Source organism: Typopeltis vanoorti, chromosome 4 (genome assembly GCF_054136105.1).
Source record: "Typopeltis vanoorti isolate ZY-2024b chromosome 4, IOZ_Tvanoo_1.0, whole genome shotgun sequence".
In the NCBI taxonomy this organism is placed as follows: Eukaryota; Metazoa; Arthropoda; class Arachnida; order Uropygi; family Thelyphonidae; genus Typopeltis; species Typopeltis vanoorti.
The window spans coordinates 149146315-149171877 of NC_143552.1; the positions used below are offsets into that span (position 1 = coordinate 149146315).

Sequence of the window (25563 nt, forward strand, 5' to 3'; positions counted from 1 at the left end):
CACTCTTATTAATCATCTGTATGGATCACATTATGAAAGTAGCATCAAGCCCGATATTAGAATTGGAGATGTCAAACTTAGCTCTTTGCTTTATGCAGATGATGATGTACTCCTAAACACATCTAGTGCAAGCCTCCAGGATTTGTTAACTAAATTGAATAACAGCCATAACAAATTTGGCATGAAAATCACAATAAATATATCAAAACTGTATAAATAGGCAGAAGCATAGAAAACTTCAGCTGCCTTCTGAATGGAGATCCTATAGAACAAATAAAATCTTTCAGCTATTTTTGTAGTTTTTAGTGACGATGGCAGGTTAAATCTAGAAACAGACAACAGAATAAGCAAAGCTGGTATGGCAGGTAGCCAACTTAATAAATTTATATGGAATAAGAGAGAAATTAGGCAAAACACCAAACTAGCAGTATATAAGACAGTGTTTAAACAAGATTTAAGTTATGGACCTGAGAGTTGGGCTAGAAATAAAGTACGTGATCAAAGACTAGAAATCACAGAGTTCTGAGAAAATTAGGGGAGTGAACCATTGGCAGAATCATATTAAAAACGAAGATATTAGAAATGAACTTGACATTATTAGGGTAAGACCAAGGTCTACGTGGATTGATTCAGAAGTGCCTTAAAAGCACGAAATGTTAGATATGACAATATTGGAGTACTCACAATAGACTGATTTGGAGGACTGATTCGATCACTCTTCAATCATCATCATCAGTAAAACTATGGATAGGATTTCACATTAGTGAGAGGTCAATGTTGGGGAAAAGTGTGGGTAGTTTCCAAAGAGAGGAAACTGGCTCAACTGCAAAGGGTGGAATGTAGAACATAGGATGCTTGGTAAGTAGGTCTCTATAACAGACATGATCAAATGCCTTGAAAATATCAAGCAGCTACAGTTTTTTTTTTTTGGCTTGTGCTCAGAGATGGGTTAATGGTTGGCTAGATCTGTTTTGTAGGGCAAGAGTGGCAGAAAGTTCACATTAGTGACAATTAATTTGTCACTAATGTGAACTCTAAGGTAGTGAAGAAGATTTCCACTGTTTTCTAGCAAGGTACTTAAGAGCAATAAGCCAATAGTTTGATGGTTGACTTTTATCTCCCATGTTTCACACAGGATGTGTATAGACTTGCTTCCACATTGCTGGCAAACAAGTATGGCAGCTTGTACAAACAATACAACACAGAGTAAGCACAAATTTTCAGCACAAATAGTATTCTCTTCACAAGTGAAGAGAATAATATCTGCTGAAAGATCTACATCATCTTTGGGTGATGTTATAATGGTATGTGCCATTGGGATATGAGAGATACGGAAAGAAAGAGGAGCAGAAGTCATGCCAAAATAGTCTTGGTAAGGGACGAGAAAGCTCAACTTTCCATTTAAGCAGGAGGAAAAGTTTCTATATTTGGCCCTCTTAGAAATCTAATTTGTTAATGACTTTTAACAGATGTTGCAAGCTGAACATAAAGCTCAGATTTTTAACTTGAGCCTTGAGATATGCTGAATTTTTATCTTTAACTGAGTTGGCACACATTGTTCAAGAACCAAGGCTTGAATAGCAGTTGGGAATTTAGTTTTCTGTGGAGTTGAGAATGAAGGCCATCACATTCCATCAAAAATAAAATGTTAACTATATTGTTATGTCAATTAGCAAGAGTAGAGTAGATATTTACAGCATATTAGAATAGAGAGATGGATAAGTAAAGGAGAAGATGTGCTGGCATGAGGAAGGCTGTTTCATAGAGCATGGACATGGAATGAAAGTGAAAATCAGATGACCAGGAAATTGAATTAGTGTGAATGATAACCAATTTAGCAGAACAGCATTTGTGAACCTATAGAAAAACAAAGAGAGAGAGAGAGAGAGAGAGGGAGGGAGTGAGTGAGTGCATCACCCCAAATGTGAGAAAAGTTGGGTGGATCTGCAATTTATACAGAGCAGTTGTACACATGTGAGAAGTAGTATTTTAAGCAGAAAATGATACTATGTTTTCTTGAAGGCTAAGGAAATAATGGATGTGCTGAGTTTGTGCCAAGAAAGCCTAGAAATTTTATGTCAGTCCAACATGTGATCTTGTCTGGAAATCTGAGTATTATCAAAAAGGAGAACTTTCTTAGGAGAAACACAACAGCACCATGTGTCAGTAGCATTTGTTTTTACTAGGTTTTCCTCACTCTACTGAAGAATGGCAAGATCAGTTATTTTAAAGCATGGAATGGAACTTGAAGCACTACAATGTGAAGAAGAGGAATGGAGTGTCAATATTCAACTATGGGTAGGCTTTGAGGAGTAGTGAGTTATGTCATTTATGTGGAAGAGTGGTGACAAAAACACAAAGCCCTGAGTTTTGTACTTTGAACTTCTAATGTTAAATCTGAAGTAAGGTATCATCCACAATGACACATGATTAGAGAGGAAACTAACAAACCGACTTCAACAAATGAAAGGCAGACTCAAAGGTGGTAGCCTGAAAAATAAGCCTCTATGGTTTATCAAATATTCTAGAAATATCAACAGAAACCATGAGTTTTTCTAAATATGTCTATGACTAATATCAAAAGATGTAAAATGTTGGCTAGGAAATATGCTGTGGGGCAGAATCCACATTAGTGGAACTCCAGGTAGTGAAGAAGGTGACCATGATGATTGCCATTATTTTTGAGGGAAATGAAGTGAGAGCAATGAGATAGTGTGATGGCTGATATTTATCTCTCAGAGTGAAAGCAAGGGGGGGGGACAATCAGGACAGAGGAAGCATGCAATATGCCATCTTTATTATAGCACAGTATTTCTCAACCTGTGGTCTGCAGGTAGACTTAAATTAAATAAGTAAATATATATTTAATTATCCAAACAAAACAAATTAAAATTGAATAAGTAAGTAAAATTATTGAAATAAAATGGATACTTAAAAAAAAATCAACAAATAGTAGCAGCATGTTCATTCCAAACATTCTGCTGCTACAATAATTTGTAGCAGCAAAACGACGAGTAATAAAAGAGGGGGTAAAGTGAACAACAATATGGTTGTATTGCTTCTGCCTTCCCTTGCTGGTTTGTCAGATTTTATTATTATTACATTACACCTGCAGGGAGTCCATAGACTCATCGAGGGAGGGAACCTACTCTCCGTCTCCACCAACACTATCTACCGCCAACCACCACCACTAGTATTTTCACAGACAATCACAAACATCCATGTCCAGAGCGGGATTCAAACCAGCAGCCTCTTGGCTGGAGAGTGGATACGATAACCACTCGGCCAACTTAAATTATTAATGGTAGCAACACACAGGGTTCCCAGGTGGTTACCCTCCCAAGTACTAACTGGGCTCAGGTTTGCTTAACTTCAGTGAACAGACAAGAACTGGTGCTTTCAAACTGATCTGGCCGGTGACAGTAATTTGAAGTAAACATGTATTATCCACATTTCAACCAATTTCTTGTTGTTTATTGATTTTTTATTATTGAAGGTTTTCCTCCTTCAACCAAGACTCAGTATATCTTCAGAAGTGCTAAGTGATACTTGGACAATGTGTGTCACGAGTTAACCCCAGTATTTATATATTTTTCGGAAATGTTTTTTAATAATGGAAAAGTGGCTTAGAACTAGGACTGAAAAGAAAAGCAAATGAAACAGGTGATGCTAACCTTAATTATGATACACGTGTTGTAACGGCAAGTAAATCTGATACTATTAAAGTAGAAGAAACAAGCAGTTCAAAGAAAAAATACAGTAGGAAATATATAACAGTTCATATTTGGAATTAGTGTTTACTTATTGTGGAGATGAAAGTGAACAGAAATCTCAATGTGTTTTGTGTTATGAAGTGTTGTCGAATGAGTGCATAAAACCTGCAAAACTCCAATGACACATAGAAACTAAACATTGTGATATGAAAAATAAGCCAATTGAATTTTTTCAGCGAGGCTTAGGGACATTAAATCATAGGAAAGATAAAGTTTCAGCCATGGGTTCAATTAATAGCAAGGCACTGGAAGCATCCTATCTCTTAAGTTTGCGCATAGCGAAAACAGGGAAACCTCATTCTATCGAGGAATATTTACTACTTTCAGCTATAAAAAATGTGGTAAGAACTGTTTGGCAACAAGTTACTAAAAGATGTTGATTTGATTCCTCTTTCAAATGACACTGTCGTCACAGAATTAATGATATGGCAGGTGACGTAGAATCTAAGTTAATCGAAAGAGTTAAGAAGAGCCCTTATTAAGCGTTACAAATAGACAAGACTACTGACGTTACAAATGATGCGAAGTTAATATGCTATGTAAGATATGCGCATGATAACAACATTCATGACGATATTCTGTTTTGAAGAACTTTTTGTCATCCTGAACAACTAGAGAAGGAATATTTCACACTCTCAATAATTACATAATATACAAAGGGATCCAGTGGGGAAAATGTATGGGCCTCTGTTCAGATGGAGCTCGCACCCTTATAGGCAGGCATAGTGGGGTAGTTTCTAAGGTCAAGGAAGTAGCTCCGGATATGAATTGGGTACATGGTTTCAAACATAGAGAAGCATTAGCCTCCAAAGGAATGCCACCGGAATTTAAAACTCTGCTATACAATGCTGTAAAGCTAGTTAATTTTATTAAGGCTCGACCATTAAATAACAGGTTAATTTCAGTACTCTGCGATGAAATGGGCAGTGCATAATACCACTTTTGCTTCATTCTGAAATTTGTTGGCTTTCCAGGGGCAAAGTAAGGTGATTTCAATTAAGGCACAAAGTTTTATTTTGTGTAAATGAATGTAATTCTGATTTTGCATCACTCCTTGTTGACAAAGCATGGTTATCAACACTATCCCATCTTTCAGACATGTTTTTGAAATTAAATGATCTAAATTTCTCCCTTGAAGGAAATTCTTCAGCTGTTCTTGATACCTATGACAAAATAAAGGCATTCAAGAAAAAACTGGTGTTGTGAATTCATTATGTAAAAGACAGACAATTTGCACCTTTTCCAAAATTGGAATCCTTTTTAGTGGAAAATGATATTTTTTTGATTCTGAGTTTTTGGAAAGGGTTTAGGACACCTCAAAATTCTGAAACATATTTTCTGAATAACTTTGATAAGAAATTTCTGTGGGTTCACGATCCATTTCAGACTTACAGTCACAAGAACGACCTTTCGTTATTGAAAAAAGAACAGTTTAATTGAGCTTTCAAGTGACGGTGGGATTAAAATGCAATTGCATCATCTTGGTTTGGGTCGATTCTGGATCTCAACTTCAGAGAAAAGTGAATTTTCCGAATTATCTGAAGAAGCATTGAAAATCATCATGCAGCTTTCTACAACCTATCTCTGTGAGAAAGGATTTTCATTGCTCCTTCAAATAAAAACAAAATACAGAAATCATCTTAGTGTGTGTGCCAATCTTTGACTGAAGTCAACCAATATTGAGGCAGATATCCAGCAGCTCTGAAAGGGCGAGAAGCAACAACCATCTCATTAAAAGTAAGTAGTAACATAATTATATCATATTATTTATTTGTTTAATAAAAATTAAAACTTTGTTCAATGATGATATATTTTTAATCGTTCACTTCCAATTTAATTAATTATGTTTCCATGTGTATTTAAAACATGCTTTTAGATTTATCATGTTATAAATGGCACAGTTTTTCCCAAATGTTCGTAATCCCCACATAGGTTTTTAAAACAATTACATAACTTAGTGGAATTCTACTCCGTATAATTGTTTTAGACATTTTACTGGTCCTTGGGTTTAGAAAGGTTGAGAAACGCTGGCATAGCAGAAGGCAATTTGCCTAGGTCACCTGGACAGAAGTCAAAGAAGAAGAATAATGCTAAATGTTCAGCCTTATTCTTGGGTAAAGTGATTCTCGAAATATTGCTACTAGATGTGAGAGAGAAGCACAGGAGATGTATGCAATAGCCTTGGAAATGAACTAGAATGCTCAACAGCTCTGAACAAGAGCATGCTTTTGGCCTTTATTCTCCTTTCAAAGTTGGATCTGGATTTTATTTTATTTTTTCCATTGTTATTGGAGGTGATGGTGACAATAGTGATGCTGAATATTTTTCTTGGCAGTGTAGTGGAAATCAAGGCTTGGATAATAATTGGAAGTTTTGGATGAAATGAGAAAGGAAGACTTTCATTCCTTCAAGAATTATTTCACTTCATTGGTTGGGCAGATATTTGATTCAAGAAAATGGATATAGTAATAAGACCATGAGGGGCACCTCATTTGGTATCAGTGAATTGCCGAAGGAGGATATAGAGTGAAAATAATGATTGGATAAAAGAGACTGCAGTCCGAGTTTCCATGCTGACCACACTACATGCAAAAGAAGAGATTTTTTTTTTCAAAAAAAACAACTAAGTGAACAGTTTTCACAGGATGACAAGGTTTATCCAAGTGGCATTGGCGAACATCCTTCACATTAAGGCTGCAAATGATGACAAATTGAATGGAAATTTTTTTTTTTTTTTTGGATTTTTTGATTAGAATATGTTTTTTGGGATTTTTTTGCATTTAAAAAAAATTTTTTCCTCTGGTCCACAGTTTGTCTGTATTTATTTATGGTGTCCTTCAGAATTGGTGATTAATAATAAATAAGAGCATGCAGAAGAGGGATGGAAAGGCTTGCAAACACATCTTCTACACAGAAAATACAGTCTCCTGTACAAGTACGGTCACCTCTCCCACATATGGCTATTCTTAAACTTTCTCCATGAATGAGATCTGGTAGGTTTCGGTTTTATGTACTATCTAGCAGCCAGCCTTTGAAACTGTTTTTCTGATCTTCTAATTGGAAAGGTTCTAGGACCAACACAGCATATTTGGCATGATCTTGAAAGATATCATCAACACAGTAAGGTGGCAGGGTGGGGGAAGGAACCAATGGCTCTGGTGGAGATCAAGTATGGCAACTCGCAAGTCTACAAATCAAGATGATGATATTTCAACAGTTAACATAAGTTAACCACAGTATACACAGTAGTAAAAAAAAATTATGGATACTTACCAACAGTCGTTCGGTGATTATTTTTGGAGGATCAAACAACCTACTTAAAGCTTCAGTGAAGACCATAAATGATACAACAATTAAAAACAGTCCATTTATAAATCCTGATAATACTTCCACCCGGCCAAACCTGGAAAAAAATAAAAGGAATAAAGGAAATCAAAGACAAAGTTAACTTATTGAATGCAAGGAATAAATACAGTGGACAGAGAGAGAGAGAAATTTTTAGTAATTTTCACAGAGCTATTAAAGAGCATTAAAAACTGCAACCAGATCTGCATGGAAATAATATCTGGTATAAAGTTAGTAATTATGAGACATCAGTCTTATCATGGATATTGTTTTTGTTTGTTGATGGTGATTATTTTATTCATTATTTTTTTATAAGGTGTATTCTATGATGGTATGGAAGAGCTTATTAGAGTCAATACCTGTATATCTAGCAACTACATGAAATTTCTTGAATATCATTATGGAAAGATTTTCATGAACTTTCCACAATTTGCTAATAATTGCTACACCACTTCCATTTTGATTTCAATCATTTGGTTAAAATCTAAATCAGGGTGCAAAAATTTCAAGTATCAAAAGTATCAAAATGTGATACATTTCAAGTATCAAATTTCAACAAAATTATGTGTTAGAATAGTATAAAAAATGTATTAATGTACAAAGAATGAAACTGCTTGATTTGTGAACGATGTCACAAACAACTATGGGATGAAATCTCACTATTCCATGGATATAATTTATATTCCTTTCTTTTAGTGTTGCACATGATCAACATTCATTTTGGAAATTATGGATTTTACAACCGTGTTATAAATATTTTTAATTTTATTTTTAATTTCCCGACATTTCAACCTTCATATCAAGGTCATCATCTGGAGTATATACAAATATATAAAGACAAGCTGAGTTACATTTCACGCAAGCAAGCAAAATTAACAATGATTTGATCACTGGTTGTTCTACTGGCCTCTAGTGAAAAAAAAAAAAAAAAAAAAGATACAGATAAAATTAAAAATTAAATATTTAGAAACTACATCAAAGCTAAATTCTATTTAAGATAATACGAAAGAATGTTTCTCCCATGTTGATAGTTTGTCCTATTTTTAACATGACAGTTGTTATATTAGATTTAAGATTCTGGATTATCTACATTTCCTTCACTGTTTACCGGAAACCAACACATACTGGCCAATATATACACATAAACTCCTACACCACCAACACAAAAACTAGGTGTCATTAATACTCTAAAAAACAGCACTTTAGATCTGCTCCAATGAACAAGCACTGAAAAACGAATTTAAAGTTATCAGAAATCTAAAAAATGGTTACAGCCAAAACACCATTAACAAAATTCTCTACAAGACCTCAATAAAAAACAAAGATAAACCAGACTACAATAAAACTATAACCATTCCTTACATTAAAGGGATATCAGATAAAATAAACAGAATACTACAATGCAATCTCAAAGCCACCTTTAAACCTTCTGCAAAATTAAAAAGCTTACTCAACTCATCCAAAGACCCACTCCCTCTGCTGTCCCACCCTGGAGTATATTGTATTTATTGCACCTGTAATCTACTATACATAAGGGAAACAGGACACAATTCCTATCAGACAAAAGGAACATAGACACATTAAATATAATAACTACGGTGAAGCTGGCCTTTCTGATCACCCCCTGGAAAAGCACCATTTGTTCACATCACACCAAAACATGGTATGAACCCAAATTTAAGGAAGCCTGTGAGATTCTTATCAACCACCCCAATCTGAACAATAATGATGGTCTAAAAATCCCAAGCATATGGAAGGCACATATTCTACCCACGGAACCTTTCTTAAGAGTTAACTATAAACAGGACTGTAGATGATCCAGAATCTTAAATCTAATATAACTGTTATGTTAAAAATAGGACATCATTGTTACTGTAAGAAAACTATCAATATGAAAGAATGTTTCTGCCATATTATCTTAAACAGAATTTAGCTTTGATGTAGTTTCTAAATATTTAATTAATTTATAATTTTATCTGTATCTTTTTTTTTTTTTTTTCACTAGAGGTCATGCCAGTAGAATAACCCGTGATCAAATCACTGTTACTTTAGCTTACTGTGTGAAATGTAACTCAGCTTGTCCTTGTAAATACTCCAGATGATGACCTTGATATGAAGGTCGAAACATCAGGAAATTAGAAATAGTTATTTATAACACAGTTGTAAAGTCCATAATTTCTAAAATAAAAAATGGATATAATTTATAGTTTTTTATAATTTAGTTTCTTTGGTGTTATAATACCTTAAATATAAGTGATGAATAATGTTCAACACCCTAAGCTTGTCTATTAGTTAACTCCATGGATATTTGTGAATGTCTTTAGGTAGTAGGTGAATTTTATCATCTTAGTGTGAAACTGTCACCATTGTCACTGCTTAATGCATGTCATAAGTGTCTCGGAAAAAATCTATTGTGTTTGGCTTTTAGAGAAGGTTTGTGGATTATCTTTCCTTTAGTCCACCATAGTGCTAATTAATGTGCCCAAATGCTTAGTAGGTTGGGTAAATAGAATTATCATTAAAAAGAAAAACAGTTAAGAAACTAAACATAAAGTAACTTACATTTATGAAGACTGCTGACAAATAATGCCTCCTTCATTTTCATAAAACAAGAATGCCTACTAGTGCAAACCTACTACAGAACTGTATTTAGAACAGCGTTCTATTTTATGGTCATTTGCTGTTTTGCAGGCAGTTATGCCAGTGCATTTGTCTCTTTAATATCAGAAACTGTTCAAACTAGAATCTCCCCTTTCAGTCTTCTTTGCCTAAAAATCCCTCCTCTCTCCATTCTATCAAATTCATTATCATCTTTTTGGCTTTGCTATATTATATTTACTATTTGCTAATATTATATTTACTATATTATATTACCACAATAATTCTGACCATTTTGTGGATTTTCTTTCTTTAAATTTTTATTTCCATTAACAACTTTATTCTCAATCAACAATGTTCTCTAAATATTTTACAATTCACAATTCCAATTAGCTTCCGTTTCCCAAGTGAAATGATCCACTGCATGTAGATGCCAAACACCTGTTAATTACCACCACATCTCACAAGATGTTTCACATCAGCAGCATAAACACAAGCATAAAAAGCATGCCATCAAATGAAGATATTGGAATAGACCTACAACCAGTCTGCCTTCATTGTCCAAATAACATTCTGCATGATTCTATTGATCACAAGGGTGACACCTGATCCGTAATACACACACAAAAACAAATGAAACACATGGATGAAAGAATAGTTCTAACTAGGTGGGGCACCCTCTGTGGGCATCTGTTAGTGGCCTAGGACATAAACTGGGATCTAAAAGTATTAGCGTTTCCCATATTTTCAGAAGTTTATGCAACCATATTTATTCAAATTAGGCTAATTTTTGAGAATAGCTGCAGATTCTAAAAAAATTCTTTCTCTTCTAAATTTATTGCAATGGAGCATGATGGTCTTTTCCCACCTGATTCTATGGGCTGTATCCAAAGCAGGATCTGCAAGGCCTAATTGACCACACTCATGATGTAGATATATTTTTTATGTTCTTCCATGTGGACGATATTCCTGTCTGCCCATAGTTAGCCAACTTGCAGGAACAGGGAATTCTATATACACCAGGAACTGAGAGAGGAGGGAGGCTGTCCTTAGTGGAGAAGGACACGGTGATAGCATTACTAAAATCCTTTTGAAGAGGTCAACAATTAGGGGAAGGATTGATTTTTTTTTTTTTTTTCCTTAGTACTGTGGGAACTGTAGCCATTGGATTAAAAACAGAAATAAAGGTTATAGGCTCTATTGGTTAGTGTTTTAATGATACCATATTGTTAATAGGGGCAAGTGATGGGAAAGTTTTGTAAATGTATCTGTCTACATGATTGGGTTTCTATACTGAAAAGGAATTAGGTGGGCAAGATGTCTAGAAAGACTAGACTATTATTAGTTTACTTTTGCATTGTAGTAAACTGTATTATAGGATGCAGACTATTAAAGTGATAAAGGAAAGAGTAATGTGTCTGGGACATGAGGCCAAATGGAAAACACATCATTCACATATCTTAATCAGATTTAAGGTTTAAGAGAGACTCAATCCAGAAGTTGTTTTCCAAAATATTCTATGAAAAAACTGGCAATGGGGAAGGGTGATGAGAGGGGAGAATTCATAGAAATATCCCTACATGAGAAATATCTGGAATGAACAAGAGATCTGTAATATCAGGAGAAAAACCTTTTTTTCTTTTATAAGTAATAAGGTGTCATTTAACCCCTTAACATGCAGAGACGTCTGTGACACGTCTTTTGTTTATTGCACCAAAATTGATTTTGAATTTTGGTTTCACATATAAATGCAACCAAATATAGACGCTAGACAATCTTGTGCCTATTTCCTTTCAGCCGAGAAAAGTTGCCAACAATGTGTATTGGCTATTTTGTTTGTGTTTGCACAAATTCATCATTATTTTTCAAATAATGATGAATTTGATCCAGCAAATCACCCTCGCCCAAAAAATTGGCAGAAAAACGACCACTTTCTGATTTTTAATTGGTACATTAAGGGGTTAAGGGAATGTTGGTGAAGAGATCTGGGGGTGATAGTGGATAAGGATCTGAAATTTAGGGGACACATAGCCAAAATTGTGAAGACAACACAAAGGCTTCTGGGAATTATGCAGAGGACACTGACTTGGTGATCCAGTTGCAGAAGTTGGGCGATTCTTGTTCCTTTGTATAAGGCTTTAATTAGGCCACACATGGACTATTGTGCCCAGATTTGGCCAACTGGTTTTCAGAAAGACGAAGAGATGTTGGAAAGGGTGTGAACAGTGAGGTAATATCAAAGCCAACCAATATGTATTATTTAACATTAAATTCTCAATAGAAGTTTTAAATTGGGTAGAGTTTTTTTATATAAAATGTGGTACAACCAGTGATGGGGAGAGGTTGAGAGCTCACTAACTGTTTCTAATTTACAGCATGAGGAATCTGTAGCAAAGGGGGACAGGGGACAAGAACTGAAGGATTTGAGTTTTTTTTGTTATTTCGGGTCAGGAAGAAACGTTTTTTGGAACAGATTTTTTAATTTTTGCATCTGATTAGTGGGATCATAATCTAAAGGTCTGTAGGCAGTGGTGAGCTATGGAAATTTTAACAAAGGGCTCGCATCGTCAATCTCAAGCAAAAAAAAAAAAAAAGCCGTATTTCACACAAAAACTGTTATTAATACAGCTTGTGTACAAATTCCAGTCAAAAAGTATGAGAGGACAATCAACCTCTAAAGGCTATCATTTTTAAACAAATATTTCATGATCTAAACATGAAATATTTGCAAACAATCAACTATGTTAATTTCTCTTACATAAGAAAAACATTTCTTAACTATCAAAATATAATAAGAATGAAATCTTTTATAAAACATTTGATTGGCTACTGGTTTTACCATACGATTGGCTACCAGAAGGGAGAAGGGTAAAATTAAACAAGCGCTTATTTTATTTTCAAACTTGGGAGCATTCATTATAGAGGAGTTGAAACAATAATTCCAAATAATCTATACACTGTCGACTAAACTAATTTTTGTTAGGTTACCGTATGAGTTTGTCACTTAATGTTTCAAAAAATTTTTTTTTTGAAAAAATAAAAAAGTAAACAAGAAGTTAAAAAAAAGAGGCGTTAAACTGGAGGAAGTAGGAGAGACAAGAGATCTGGGTTTGATGATTGATAAAAACCTGAAATTTAGGGGACATATTGCAAAGGTAGTGAAGGTAACACAGAGGATTGTTGCAATAATGAGAAGGACACTGACCTGCAGAGATAAAATGGTTATCATTTCGTTGTATAAGACTCTGATCAGACCACACTTAGACTATTGTTCTCAGATCAGGTCCCCAGGATTTGAAGGGGATAAATTAACTGTGGAAAGGGTACAAAGGCGGATAACAATGGTATCGGGACTGTACAATGTTAGTTATGAGGATCGGCCGAGGGAGTGTGGACCAGTGGCACTCCTAGAGGAGGGCCCTGGCCCCCTCCAAAAAAAAAAAAAAAAAACACTGAAAAATTTTCCAAAAATCTTTTGGATTTATGTTGTGTCGTGTCTTCTATTTCTATACTACTTACGAATTAGCGATCATTGCAGATGCTCAGTCATAAGTTGTATGCGATGCGTAGTGTGTATTCTCAAATCATCTACTCAACTCGTCCCCCCCCCCCCCCAGATTAAATCCTGAGTGTGCTACTGGTGTGGACTGCAGAGTTTGGTGGATAGAAGGAGGAGGTGATATGATTGAGACTTTTAAACTGTTGAGAGGTGGTTACAGGGTTGACACTGGGGAGTTCTTTCACTTGGTTGAACAGCAAGAAGGAGTCATGACAAGGGGCCATCCCTGGAAGTTACGAAAGGAAACTGTGAGAAAGAGGGCGAGGAGTGGTTTCTTTGCATGGAGGGTGGTTGAACCATGGAATGCATTTAAGGAGTGGTATGACAGACTGTGTTTCCTAGGAGGAACCTCACATGATGCGTCTTTTGACTCCATGGGGGCCTGAATAATAATAATAAAAATAATAATAAAAGAACAAGGGGCTTGCAAATTTGAGAAAAATTTAACAAAGGGCTCAAGTGAGCCCCTTATAGCTCACCACTGTCTGTAGGTGGAGCGATTTCTGAGAATGATATCCATTTCTCTATTGTATACACTGGCATTAAGAATAATGCTAAAGCTTTGCTTATCAGTTCTGGTGATAACAATACTGTTATATATTTTTGCACAGTTTCTTGAGGGCACCGAGTTGACAGGATAAATTTCTTTTAAGATGTGAAGATCTAAAAATTACATTTTTAGCAATTTCTGGATACAAGTTATGGATTCTGCATTTGATATTGAATATTAGGTTTAGTGCCAATGCCTGTTTTGGCAAAATTGTGGCCAAGACTTAGGGGCAGCTTCATTAAGACTTAACACACACATACCTGAAGCTGGATTCTGCAATCCAACTACACAAACAGTGAGGTCATCTTCCTACATTACCTTACTGTTCACAACTCCAATTAGCTTCCCTTTTCTAATTCCACTGACCAAGCTGAAGAGATGCAGAAGTATTTGTGTTTCGTTATCCCAAAGAGGGAAATCAAAAACTTTATACTCTTAAAAATTCCAATATGTTAATAACAGCTATGAATTCTTCTTCATATTATTATTTATAAGGGCACTCCATGGAGTCAAAATACTCATCACAGGAGATGCAATCTATCTATTAACACATTACCTATCATACATCTCCTTAAACCTATTCACTGCTGGGGTGTGTGCTTACAACCGCCTCTGGAAATACATTCCACTCATTCACCACTCTCCAAACAAAAAAAGAACCTAGTCTGCACACCCTTACTAACCACACTCTTAGACAGAAGTTTTTCTATGACTATCTTATAGTGTCCTTTTTAGTAACTTATAAGTTTCTATCATATCCCCTCTCCTCCATCTGTCATCTAAACTCTGCAGTTCACACACCCTCACTCTATCATCATAGGGAACATTCCACAGACCTGACATCATCTTGGTCACACATCTCTGAATCTTCACCACTACCTTCTGATCCCAAAGAAACGCAGGTGACCAAACCTGTGCACAGTAGTCAACATGTGGCTGAATCATAGCCTTATAAAGAGGGATAATGACCTCCCTATCATTGCTTGTCAATGTGCTCTTGCATCGAAATAATCCTCCTGAAGTGCATTACCTTATATTTTACTACACTGAATTGACAACCATTGTCTTTTGTCCACACCGCCAATTAATCATTTTGTATGATATCTACATCGCCTATATCAGCTATTGCCCTCCGTAGTTTTGCATCAGTGGCAAACAACAGAATGTCAACCTTCAAAATCTGTAATATCATTAATATACAAGGGTGATCTGAAAAGTTCTTGGCCTAACAATGAAAACACAAATTTGTTTCAAAATTATTTTTATTTTTCAACATAATCTCCCTTAAGACTAATACATTTATTCAGTGATGCTCTGCACCATTATCCCATCCTTGTAGTGGTTCTCAGTAAAATCATGATTTGAAGGAAAATGCTGACCAGCAAGGAAGAGTTTTAGTATTGGGAAGAGATAGAAGTCAGAGGAAGCCAAATCTGGGGAATAGGATGGATGTTCCAACAATCATATCCCTTAATTTTCCCATTGCCAAAACACCTTTGTGGGCAGATGCATTGTCCTGATGAAAGATGATTTTTTTTCCTTCTGCTAACTGGGTCTTTTCTCACGAATTTTTCCATCTAATCTGGTTAAAAGATCGAAATAATGTTCCCCGGTTACTGTTTTATCCTTTTCAAGATAATGAATAAACAAAATGTCTTTAGCATACCAAAACACCGATGCCATGACCTTCCCTGCTGATGGAGCCGACTTTGTGTTCTTTGGTGCTGAACAACCAGCTTCTGTCCACTGTTTTAACTGCAGTTTGGATTCTGGTGTGTAATGGTGAATCCAAGTCTCATCCATAGTAATAAATCGACGCACAAAATCAGTTTTATTCTTGTTAAAATGCTCCAAGCACTATTCAGAGATTTTCATGTGAGTGCGCTTTTGATCTGCTGCGAGCAAGAAAGCCACCCATCTTGCGCAAAGCTTTTTCATTTGCAATTCTTCATGAAAAATATATCCTACAAGTTCTTTTAAAATGCCTATAGTCTCAGCAATTTCACGCACTTCGATTCGCCAGTCATCCAATAGCATATTGTGCACTAATGAATGATTTCTGGTGTTGTCATGCTTTTTGGACGTCCTTCATGTGGATTATCTTCAAGGCTGGTATGGCCGCATTTCAACTAGGCAGCCCATTTCTTAATTCTCGAAAATGAAGTGGAGAGTGCCCATAAACTTTTATGAACTTCGAATTAACTTTTTTTGGTGTTAAGACTTCTTTTACAAAGATTTTTATAACTGCATAATACTCAATTTTATCCATTTCAAAGGATACAGATAACACTTTTGCTTCAGACAGTGTATAAAACAAACTACTTGATAGAACGACCTGCAATTTCATACAGATGCTTATGACAGATGTACAAACTAGAAAAAAAAAAAAAAATTGTGCCAATATTGTTGCCATCTATGGTAGAGGCCAAGAACTTTTCAGAACACCCTCATGGATTTTGTGGATAGATTGGGTCTCTTGCAGTGAGTCTTCGGACTCCATGCAGGCGCCTGTATAATAATAATATTTGTGTAATAGTAATCAGGCAAATGAAGGAGTAGTGGTAGCATTCAATTCTAAAGAGTAAGATCAAGTTCTGAATTTACACTCAATTTCCTTATGTGGCCTTGTGCAAATTTCAAAATGAGGAAGTGGACAATGACACTTATTTGTACAATATGGCACCACAAAAAGTTCTCCTAGGGAAGAAGTAGAGGAAATTTTTCAGTTATTAGGGAAGGTAGCAGACAAAGAAAAACCGGTGCTTTGGAGATCTAAATAGTAGGATAGGAAACGAATCCCAGGCATACAAAAATGCCAAGTTCCTTCCTGCTGGATTTTTGTTTAAGACATGGACTAGTCATCACTAAAACTATGCTGCAACATAAGAATGAATATAAATTCATATGGAGAGAAGCATATAAAGTCTTATTGAACATATTATCATTGATGGTAATATCTTCGCATTGATTCAGGATAAGAATATACAATACAGGTGGTTCGAAATTGGAGGTGATTATTGCTTATTTTTAAGTAGGATAAAAATAATTCTACTGAGAAGAATAATATGTGGGAGAAAATTTTAAAAACAATTATAGTAGTGAAGTTTTTATAGATTCAAGAAAAATTGAGTGAAAATAAAAAGGACACGGAGTTTCAGAGAAAAACTTGGAAGGAAACAAAGCCTGATTCAGATAGGGAGGAACGTAGTATAAATGTCTGCAACAATCAAAAATCAGAATTATATCGCAGATGTAAAAAGTTAAAAAGGAAGTCTTGGAAAAGAAGAAAGTAGATGGAAAGCTATTAGGCAAGTTGGCAGATTCCCTAAGAGTAAACAGACAAAAATATAAGAAAGCTAAGCTATGTATAAAAATAGCCAACAAAAGTCATGCTTTGCCAATGACATTGATAAGAACCAATTGTGAAGAAAATTGATGAGACAACATGGTGCTGTTTCCACAATTTTGCCATAACAATGAAAGAACAGAAATGAAACATTAGGGATGCCAAGAAATTATATTCTTGGTTTAATCCTCTGTCCAAGTGTATGCAAACAAGTTTGCAATTGAAATATCTTCATGACTGTGCTACTCATATATAGAAGCTAATGACTTCGCAACAACTGCCTTAGTTTTCACTACCCAGACCAGTTTCAACCTTTATTGAGGTCTCATCAGTGCAAGCCGGGAAGAGATATCAGAAGAGATACCAATGTGGAAGCAATACAGAAGCCATACATTTTTGGAAATTATGGAGACAACTACCGTGTTTGAATAAAAACTTTAGTTTAATATTACTAAAATTTACAATTCGACGTTTCGACCTTTATGTCAAGGTCATCTTCTGGAGCATACAAAAATACACAAGAAACAAGCTATACTACAATCAGACTGGTTCATTAAAGACACTGACCAACCGCTACCACAATTGCTGGCCTGACCTCTGGTGAAAAAAAAAAATTAAAAAAATAAATAAAAAAATAAATTATACATCAATGCTAGAGTCCTATTATTTGTGTTGTGTACTATATACATATATTAACATCATTCCAGCCAGTTGGAGTGGAATGGTTTCTAATACTAGCAGATTGGCTAGAGTCCTGACTTATGTTGAATCTTTCATATTAGGTTGGCTGAATGTGTGCCATCCAGATCCTTGGAATTTTCATACCATCTTTATTGTTGATATTTGGATGGTTTATCAGGATTTCGCAGGATTCTTTAAATTTTCTTTCGTACCATGTTTTTGTGCGGTATAAGGTGTTAAGTGTGTGGTCTGAGAGGCCTGCTTCACCATAATGGTTATATTTAATGTGTCTAATGTGTTCTTTCTTGCGTATAGGGATTGTCCGCCCTGCTTCACCAATGTACGGTAAGTTACAGGTGCAGCGGATGCAATAGACTCCAGGATGTGCTAATGGGAGGAGAGGATCCTTAGAGGAGCTGAATATGGTTTTTAAGTTTAGTGGGTGGTTTAAAGGTGGCATTGAGGTTATAATGTTGTAGGATTCTGTTGATTTTTTCTGATAATCCTTTAATGTATGGGATGGCTATGGTTTTACTGTAATCTAGATTCATTTTTGTTGTGGTTTTATAGAGTATTTTATTGACAGTATTTTTGTTATAGCCATTATTTATGAATGTGTCACTAATGATTTTTAGTTCTTGTTTCAGGGCTTGCTGGTTAGAGCAAATAGTTGTGGCTCTGTTTTTAAGGGTGTTAATGACTCCATATTTTTGTGCTGGGTGGTGGTATGAATTCGCATGTATGTATTGGCCCGTGTGTGTCGGTTTTTGGTAGACCGTGAAGGATAGACTGCCTGAGGGAAGACATGTAACTAGTGTGTCTAGGAACGGGAGCGAATTTTGGTTTTCGATTTCGATGGTAAATTGTATGCGTTCGTGTTGTTTGTTTAGGTGGCCGAGGAATGTGTTTAGCGTTTGTCGCCCGTGCGGCCAGATCGCGAACACGTCGTCAACGTATCTGAGCCAGATTGTCGGTCGAAGCGTGGCGGAATCAAGAGCACTTTGCTCAAAGGTTTCCATGTAGAAGTTTGCGATTGAGGGGGGGGGGGGATAATGGTGAGCCCAAGGCTGTACCTTCCTTTTGTAGGTAGAATTTGTTTTGCCACACGAAGTAACCGGACTTTAGTACGTGGGCAAAGAGGGCCATAATGTCGGGTGGAAATTTGTTCTGTAGTAGGAGAATTGTGTCATTGATGGAGACATTAGTGAAAAGGGCAGAGACGTCAAAACTTACTAATAAGTCATCTTTGTCGAGTGTTACGTTTTTGATTTTGTTTATAAAGTGTTGTGTGTTTTTTATGTAGGAGGGGGAATGACCTACCAACTCCTTGAGTGTTGCCGCTAATTTCTGGCTAGGTGGTAATTGGGACTGTCTATTCCTTCCACTATTGGTCGAAGGGGCACATTTTGTTTGTGTATTTTTGGAACCCCATATATTCTGGGGGGGGGGGGGGGCGTAGTGGATTTTGAGTTTTTTTTAACTGTGTCTGGTGGCCAAGAAGTGACGGACTTTAACATTTAGCGTTTGTCGCACGGGCGACAAATGCTAAACACATTTCTCAGCCACCTAAACAAACAACACGAACGCATACAATTTACCATCGAAATCGAAAACCAAAATTCGCTCCCTTTCCTAGACACACTAGAACAAATTTCCGCCCGACATTACGGCCCTCTTTGCCCACGTACTAAAGTCCGGTTACTTCGTGTGGCAAAACAAATTCTACCTACAAAAGGAAGGTACAGCCATGGGCTCACCATTATACCCCCCAATCACGAACTTCTACATGGAAACCTTTGAGCAAAGGGCTCTTGATTCCGCCATGCTTCGACCGACAATCTGGCTCAGATACGTTGACGACGTGTTCGTGATCTGGCCGCACGGGTGACATACGCTAAACACATTCCTCGACCACCTAAACAAACAACACGAACGCATACAATTTACCATCGAAATCGAAAACCAAAATTCGCACCCGTTCCTAGACACACTAGTTACACGTCTTCTTTCAGGCAGTCTATCCTTCACGGTCTACCGAAAACCGACACACACGGGCCAATACATACATGCGAATTCATACCACCACCCAGCACAAAAATATGGAGTCATTAACACCCTTAAAAACAGAGCCACAACTATTTGCTCTAACCAGCAAGCCCTGAAACAAGAACTAAAAATCATTAGTGACACATTCATAAATAATGGCTATAACAAAAATACTGTCAATAAAATACTCTATAAAACCACAACAAAAACAAATCTAGATTACAGTAAAACCATAGCCATCCCATACATTAAAGGATTATCAGAAAAAATCAACAGAATCCTACAACATTATAACCTCAATGCCACCTTTAAACCACCCACTAAACTTAAAAACCATATTCAGCTCCTCTAAGGATCCTCTCTCCTCCCATTAGCACATCCTGGAGTCTATTGCATCCGCTGCACCTGTAACTTACCGTACATTGGTGAAGCAGGGCAGACAATCCCTATACGCAAGAAAGAACACATTAGACACATTAAATATAACCATTATGGTGAAGCAGGCCTCTCAGACCATGCACTTAACACCTTACACCGCACAAAAACATGGTACGAAAGAAAATTTAAAGAATCCTGCGAAATCCTGATAAACCATCCAAATATCAACAATAAAGATGGTATGAAAATTCCAAGGATCTGGATGGCACACATTCAGCCAACCTAATATGAAAGATTCAACATAAGTCAGGACTCTAGCCAATCCACTAGTATTAGAAACCATTCCACTCCAACTGGCTGGAATGATGTTAATATATGTATATAGTACACAACACAAATAATAGGACTCTAGCATTGATGTATAATTTTTTTTTTTTTTTTTTTTTTCACCAGAGGTCAGGCCAACAATTGTGGTAGCGGTTGGTCAGTGTCTTTAACAAACCAGCCTGATTGTAGTATAGCTTGTTTCTTGTGTATTTTTGTATGCTCCAGAAGATGACCTTGACATAAAGGTCGAAACATCGAATTGTAAATTTTAGTAATATTAAACTAAAGTTTTTATTCAAACACGGTAGTTGTCTCCATAATTTCTAAAAATGCATTCGGATCACCGTGCAAGCCTAAAAGAAAGGATACAGAAGTCATACATTTCTGATATTGGTATGTCTTCTGGGGATGGCTCCCACTGATGAAATCTCAAAAAAGATCAAAACATTATCTTCCCATAGAGGGGTGTGCTTTGCAGTATGGAATACTAAGACAAGCGATGTGAAGTTATTAGATACTATATTTCTTGAATTCATGCATCAGCAAATTAGTGAAATGAGTGCAGGGTTAGTGATTATTATGAGGGATTTTAATTATAGTGATATCGATTGGAAGGAGGAAATATCACGTGACAAAAAGGAAATGGAATTCATACACCTTCTATGAGATAATTACTTGAACCAGCACATAACTGAAGGGACTCGTGGTATGAGAGTGTAGGATCTGGTCATAGATTCAGAGGACATATGTCCTCATTGGTGAGAGCGATCATGTGGTATTGACTTGGGAGGTTGCAAAATTTGTGGATTTTTCTGTTAAGAAGGGGTATATATATATATATATATATATGAAACTACAGATTAGGCAATTATAACAAGCTTTGGAGTGAGCTTGCAGCCATTCTATGGCAGAACATATTGCAGAGGAAAGATGTTCGCAGTGCATGGGATAAAATCAGCGGGTATCTGAGGAAAGCAATACCAGATTGTATCCCCATGGTCAGGAAGACAAACAAGGTTGGTGTTAGATGGATAAGCAGTAGTATCAAGCTTGATCTGCAAAAAAAATAAAATGTTATGGAGAATTTACAAGGAGAAAGGCGATCAGTACACCCATGAGCAGTAAAGTTAGGAAGGCTACCAGCATAGTAGGAAAAGCTAAATCAGATTATGAGAAGACCTTAGCCAAGGAGATCAAGAATAATCCCAAAGAGTTCTTCCGCTATGTGGCAAGTAAAAGGAAGAATGACTTTAGTGGGTGCTGATGGTATTGAGGTGACCAATTCGGATGTAATAGTAGAGTTACCGAGTGATCACTTTTCAAAACTCTATCACCCAAGTGAGGATATCTCTGTACCTGTAGCAATAACTAATGTGAGAATTGAAGTTAATAAATCAGAGGTACTTAGTATATTGCAGAATTTAAATGCAAACACTGCTGTAGGTTTAGATGGAATATCAGCTCAGGTGTTGCATGAATGTGCAAAGGAATTGTCAAAGCCTCTTACTTGGTTATTATCTATCCCAAGGGAGTGGAAGGAAGGCAAAGTAGCTCCTTTGCATAAATGTGGCTCTAAAACTGCAGTAATTAATTACAGACCAATCACCATCTCAGTGGTAAAAGTATTGAAAAAAGTTGGTTAAGGACAGAATTCAAGAATGGGTGGATCAGAATATGATACTCTATAGAGGCCAACATGGTTTTGTTAAAGGTCAATCCTGCCTTAGCAATTTATTAACTTTTTATAATAGAATGACATCTGAGTTGGACAAGGGAAATAGCCACACAGTGATACTTCTGGATTTTACTAAGGCTTTTAGACGGGATAACCCATGGAATACAATTGTGCAAATTAGAGCAGATGGGGATGGATACTAAACTGGTGATATGGATAAGAGAATGGCTCATGGAAAGATACCAGAAAGTAGTGTATGGAAGAGCAGAGTCCAGGATGAGGCAGGTGACCAGTGTGCCTCAAGGCCCTGTGCATGGGCCATTATTGTTTAATTTATACATAAATGATATAGGAAATGGCTTGAAAGGAGATATGCAGTTGTTTGCTGATTATGCAAAGTTGGGAAGCACAATAAAAAATCAAGCTGATGTTGAGAGTTTGCATGATGATTTAAATAAGCTGGCAAAAGGCAATGGATGCCAGTTCAATGTGGAAAAGTGTAAAGGTATGCATTTTGGGATTAAAAGATTACCAGCTGTGTACCACGCTGATGGAACGGCACTCCAAGAGATTGATGAGGCTAGGGACTTGGGGGTTTTGGTGGATAGGGAGATGAAGTTCACAACATTGCTAAGGTGTCCAAAAATTACACATAGAATTACTTGGTTATTGAAGAACACACTAACATCCGGAGATTAAGAGGTTATTATTCCCCTTTATAAGGTGTTGATACTTCCACATTTGGATTACGGTGCTCAAGTCTGGTCACCTGGATTCCTTGGAGATGAAGCTGTGGAGAGGATTCAGAGGAGAGTGATATAAAAAATGCTCCCTACATTGATAGATTGAGAGCTTATGGATTGCAGAGGTTGGTTGATAGGCAGAGAAGAGGGCATATGATAGAAACATTTAAATTACTGAAAGGTTTTTATAAGATTGATGTATGACAAATATTTCAGCTGTGTGATAGTGATGGAAGAACAAGAAGTCATCCTTGGAAAGTAAGGAAAAGTGTGGTTAATAAGGGCATGAGAACAAGATTTTTTGCTTGGAGGGTGGTGAATGCATTGCTTGACTCAGTTGCGAATTCTTCATCTGTAAATGAATTCAAGAAGAGGTATGATAGATATTATTTTGATAATCTGGGTCTCCCATGATGAGTCTACTGACTACATAGAGATATTCGTAATAATAATAATATGCAAGTAACCCATTTGTGAAGATACTTCATATACCAACTATTTGATTACACACTTGGAAAAAAGATTAAACCAAGAATATAATTTTTCGACATTTTCAGTTTATTGTATAACTAATTAAATATACTTTCAACAGAAATGTAACAGTTTAAGTGAAAATTTGGAATTATTTTTGCTTACAATTTCTCCACTACAAGTGGTAGTATTTTGCTGCTTTCTTTTTTCAGCATCATCATCAAATTCCTGCCATGTACCCTCAAAGGGTGTACAGGATATTATGATAGTAGTACATGAAAAACTTACATCATTACTAACTTCCTATCTACAATTTTCCTCCAAATCAATGTGTTACCTGTCAAGACTACAACATTATGAGATCTTATATTTCTATCTTCTAAGGCATTTATTACTATATCACTCCACCTCTATCTTAGTCTTCGTCTTTTTTTTTTTTTTTTTTTTTCCCCTGCCAACCTGACAGAGAACACTTGTTTTGCTAATCTTTATGCTCCCATTCCATTTAAGTGATCATACCACCTGAAATTAGTTCTGCTAACACATTCCAGGATGCTAACAATGTCAAGTTCTCTCCTAATATCCTGATTATTAATATTGTTGGATTCTGAATGAAGAGAAATTAAAATTTTTGGTATTTCTTTCAGAATCCAACATGATCTTCCATGACATAAGACTTGTAAATATTGTTTATCTATTGCTTAAACTGTATTACTCATATAATTGCTCTGTATTTTGTCAGTTATTAATTAATTATATAATTTTAAGATATGTCATAATAATGAAAGGACTGTGTAGTAAATGCCATTTATTTTATTACTTTATTCCTTCAATAATATTATGAGGAATTGTATATATAAGTTAATTGTATATATAATTGTATATATAAGCCTTATGTGAATTATAATATTTTGATTTTTTATTTATCATATTTTAATTTGTTTGTTACTAAGGAGACGGGCTAGAAATAGCTAGCGCGTGCATGGATCACGAGATATGGTATTCAACTGAGAGAAGGAATTGACATAAGAGAGCATGAGAAACAATTTTGGCGGGAAAGAAAGTGAAGGTATATAAGCAAAAAGCGAGAGTATACAGAGGATTAGTAGACCAGAAGCATTCATGATAGTGCAGTGAAGAGATAGAGGGGGGAAAGCACTCACGACAGTGCGCGGAGAGCACTCATGGCAGCATGGAGAAAAGTAAGTGGCTGTAGTAATGGGAATTAAGTGTTGTAATTAGATTAAGAAGGATCAGAATGTAAATTGGCAACTTAGAATATTGATAAGGAATTCTAAAGTTATGACGAATTCCAGAGCTTTTAAGGAAGATTAGTGAAAAGCTGATTTTATTGCAACGTAGTAAATGAGAAACAAGTGAATTTTCTAGTGAAAGTGTGTCTACATTTGCGATGCACTGAGATTAATGATTAAGTTAGTTTAAAGAAGATTACTTTTGAAATGTGCAGCTCTAGTGTGATAGTTAACTAAAGTTTTACGTGTGCCTCAGTGAATATCATGAGCAAAGGATTTATCCGGTAAGAACTGTCCAATTTTATATTACTTCAGTGCAGAGATATATGTGTAATTCCTCCTCTTATTCCCCATATTTACTATAACGTTTTTTGCTGAAATCAGCTGGAGTATGAAAGTGTATACGCATGAAGCAGTTGTTGCCACCATTAATGTACTGAGACTTTACTGACATAATAGTAAAATGTCAGTAAAGTCTCAATATAGTAAAATGTAATGTGATAATAGTAAAATTTGTTACTAAGAGATTTTGTGATATTGAATTCTATTAAAAGTTATTTTAATATTGTGAAAGTGAATCTGATAGCAGAATGCCCACAGACTGAATTTGTAAGATGTTATGAACAGTTAAGCTAAGACATTTATATTATCTTGTTCTCAGAATTGAGTTTATATGTATAATATATTACCCAGAATTAAATGTTTTGTTTTGATGATTTTAAAATTGTGTTTGCCTGAATCTCCTTTACTGCACCGTTCATGAAATTATCGGACCTAGCGGGAGCAAACATAAGAGATAAACTCGGCCTACGTAAGAA

General features: G+C 35.9%; 1 protein-coding gene and 1 pseudogene across 3 annotated transcripts in view; both read right to left on the minus strand.

The window, feature by feature from the left end:
* LOC150107746 (proton-coupled zinc antiporter SLC30A5-like) overlaps positions 1 to 25563 on the minus strand; it is a 271156-nt gene that overhangs the window by 66346 nt on the left and 179247 nt on the right. For all 3 annotated transcript variants that reach the window (XM_090391508.1, XM_090391507.1, XM_090391506.1), the window contains one exon: positions 7047 to 7176. In XM_090391508.1, the coding sequence (XP_090247634.1) occupies positions 7047 to 7176 (130 nt within the window). The remainder of the gene's footprint in view (positions 1 to 7046; positions 7177 to 25563) is intronic.
* On the minus strand, positions 3303 to 3421 carry LOC150107747 (5S ribosomal RNA; annotated as a pseudogene).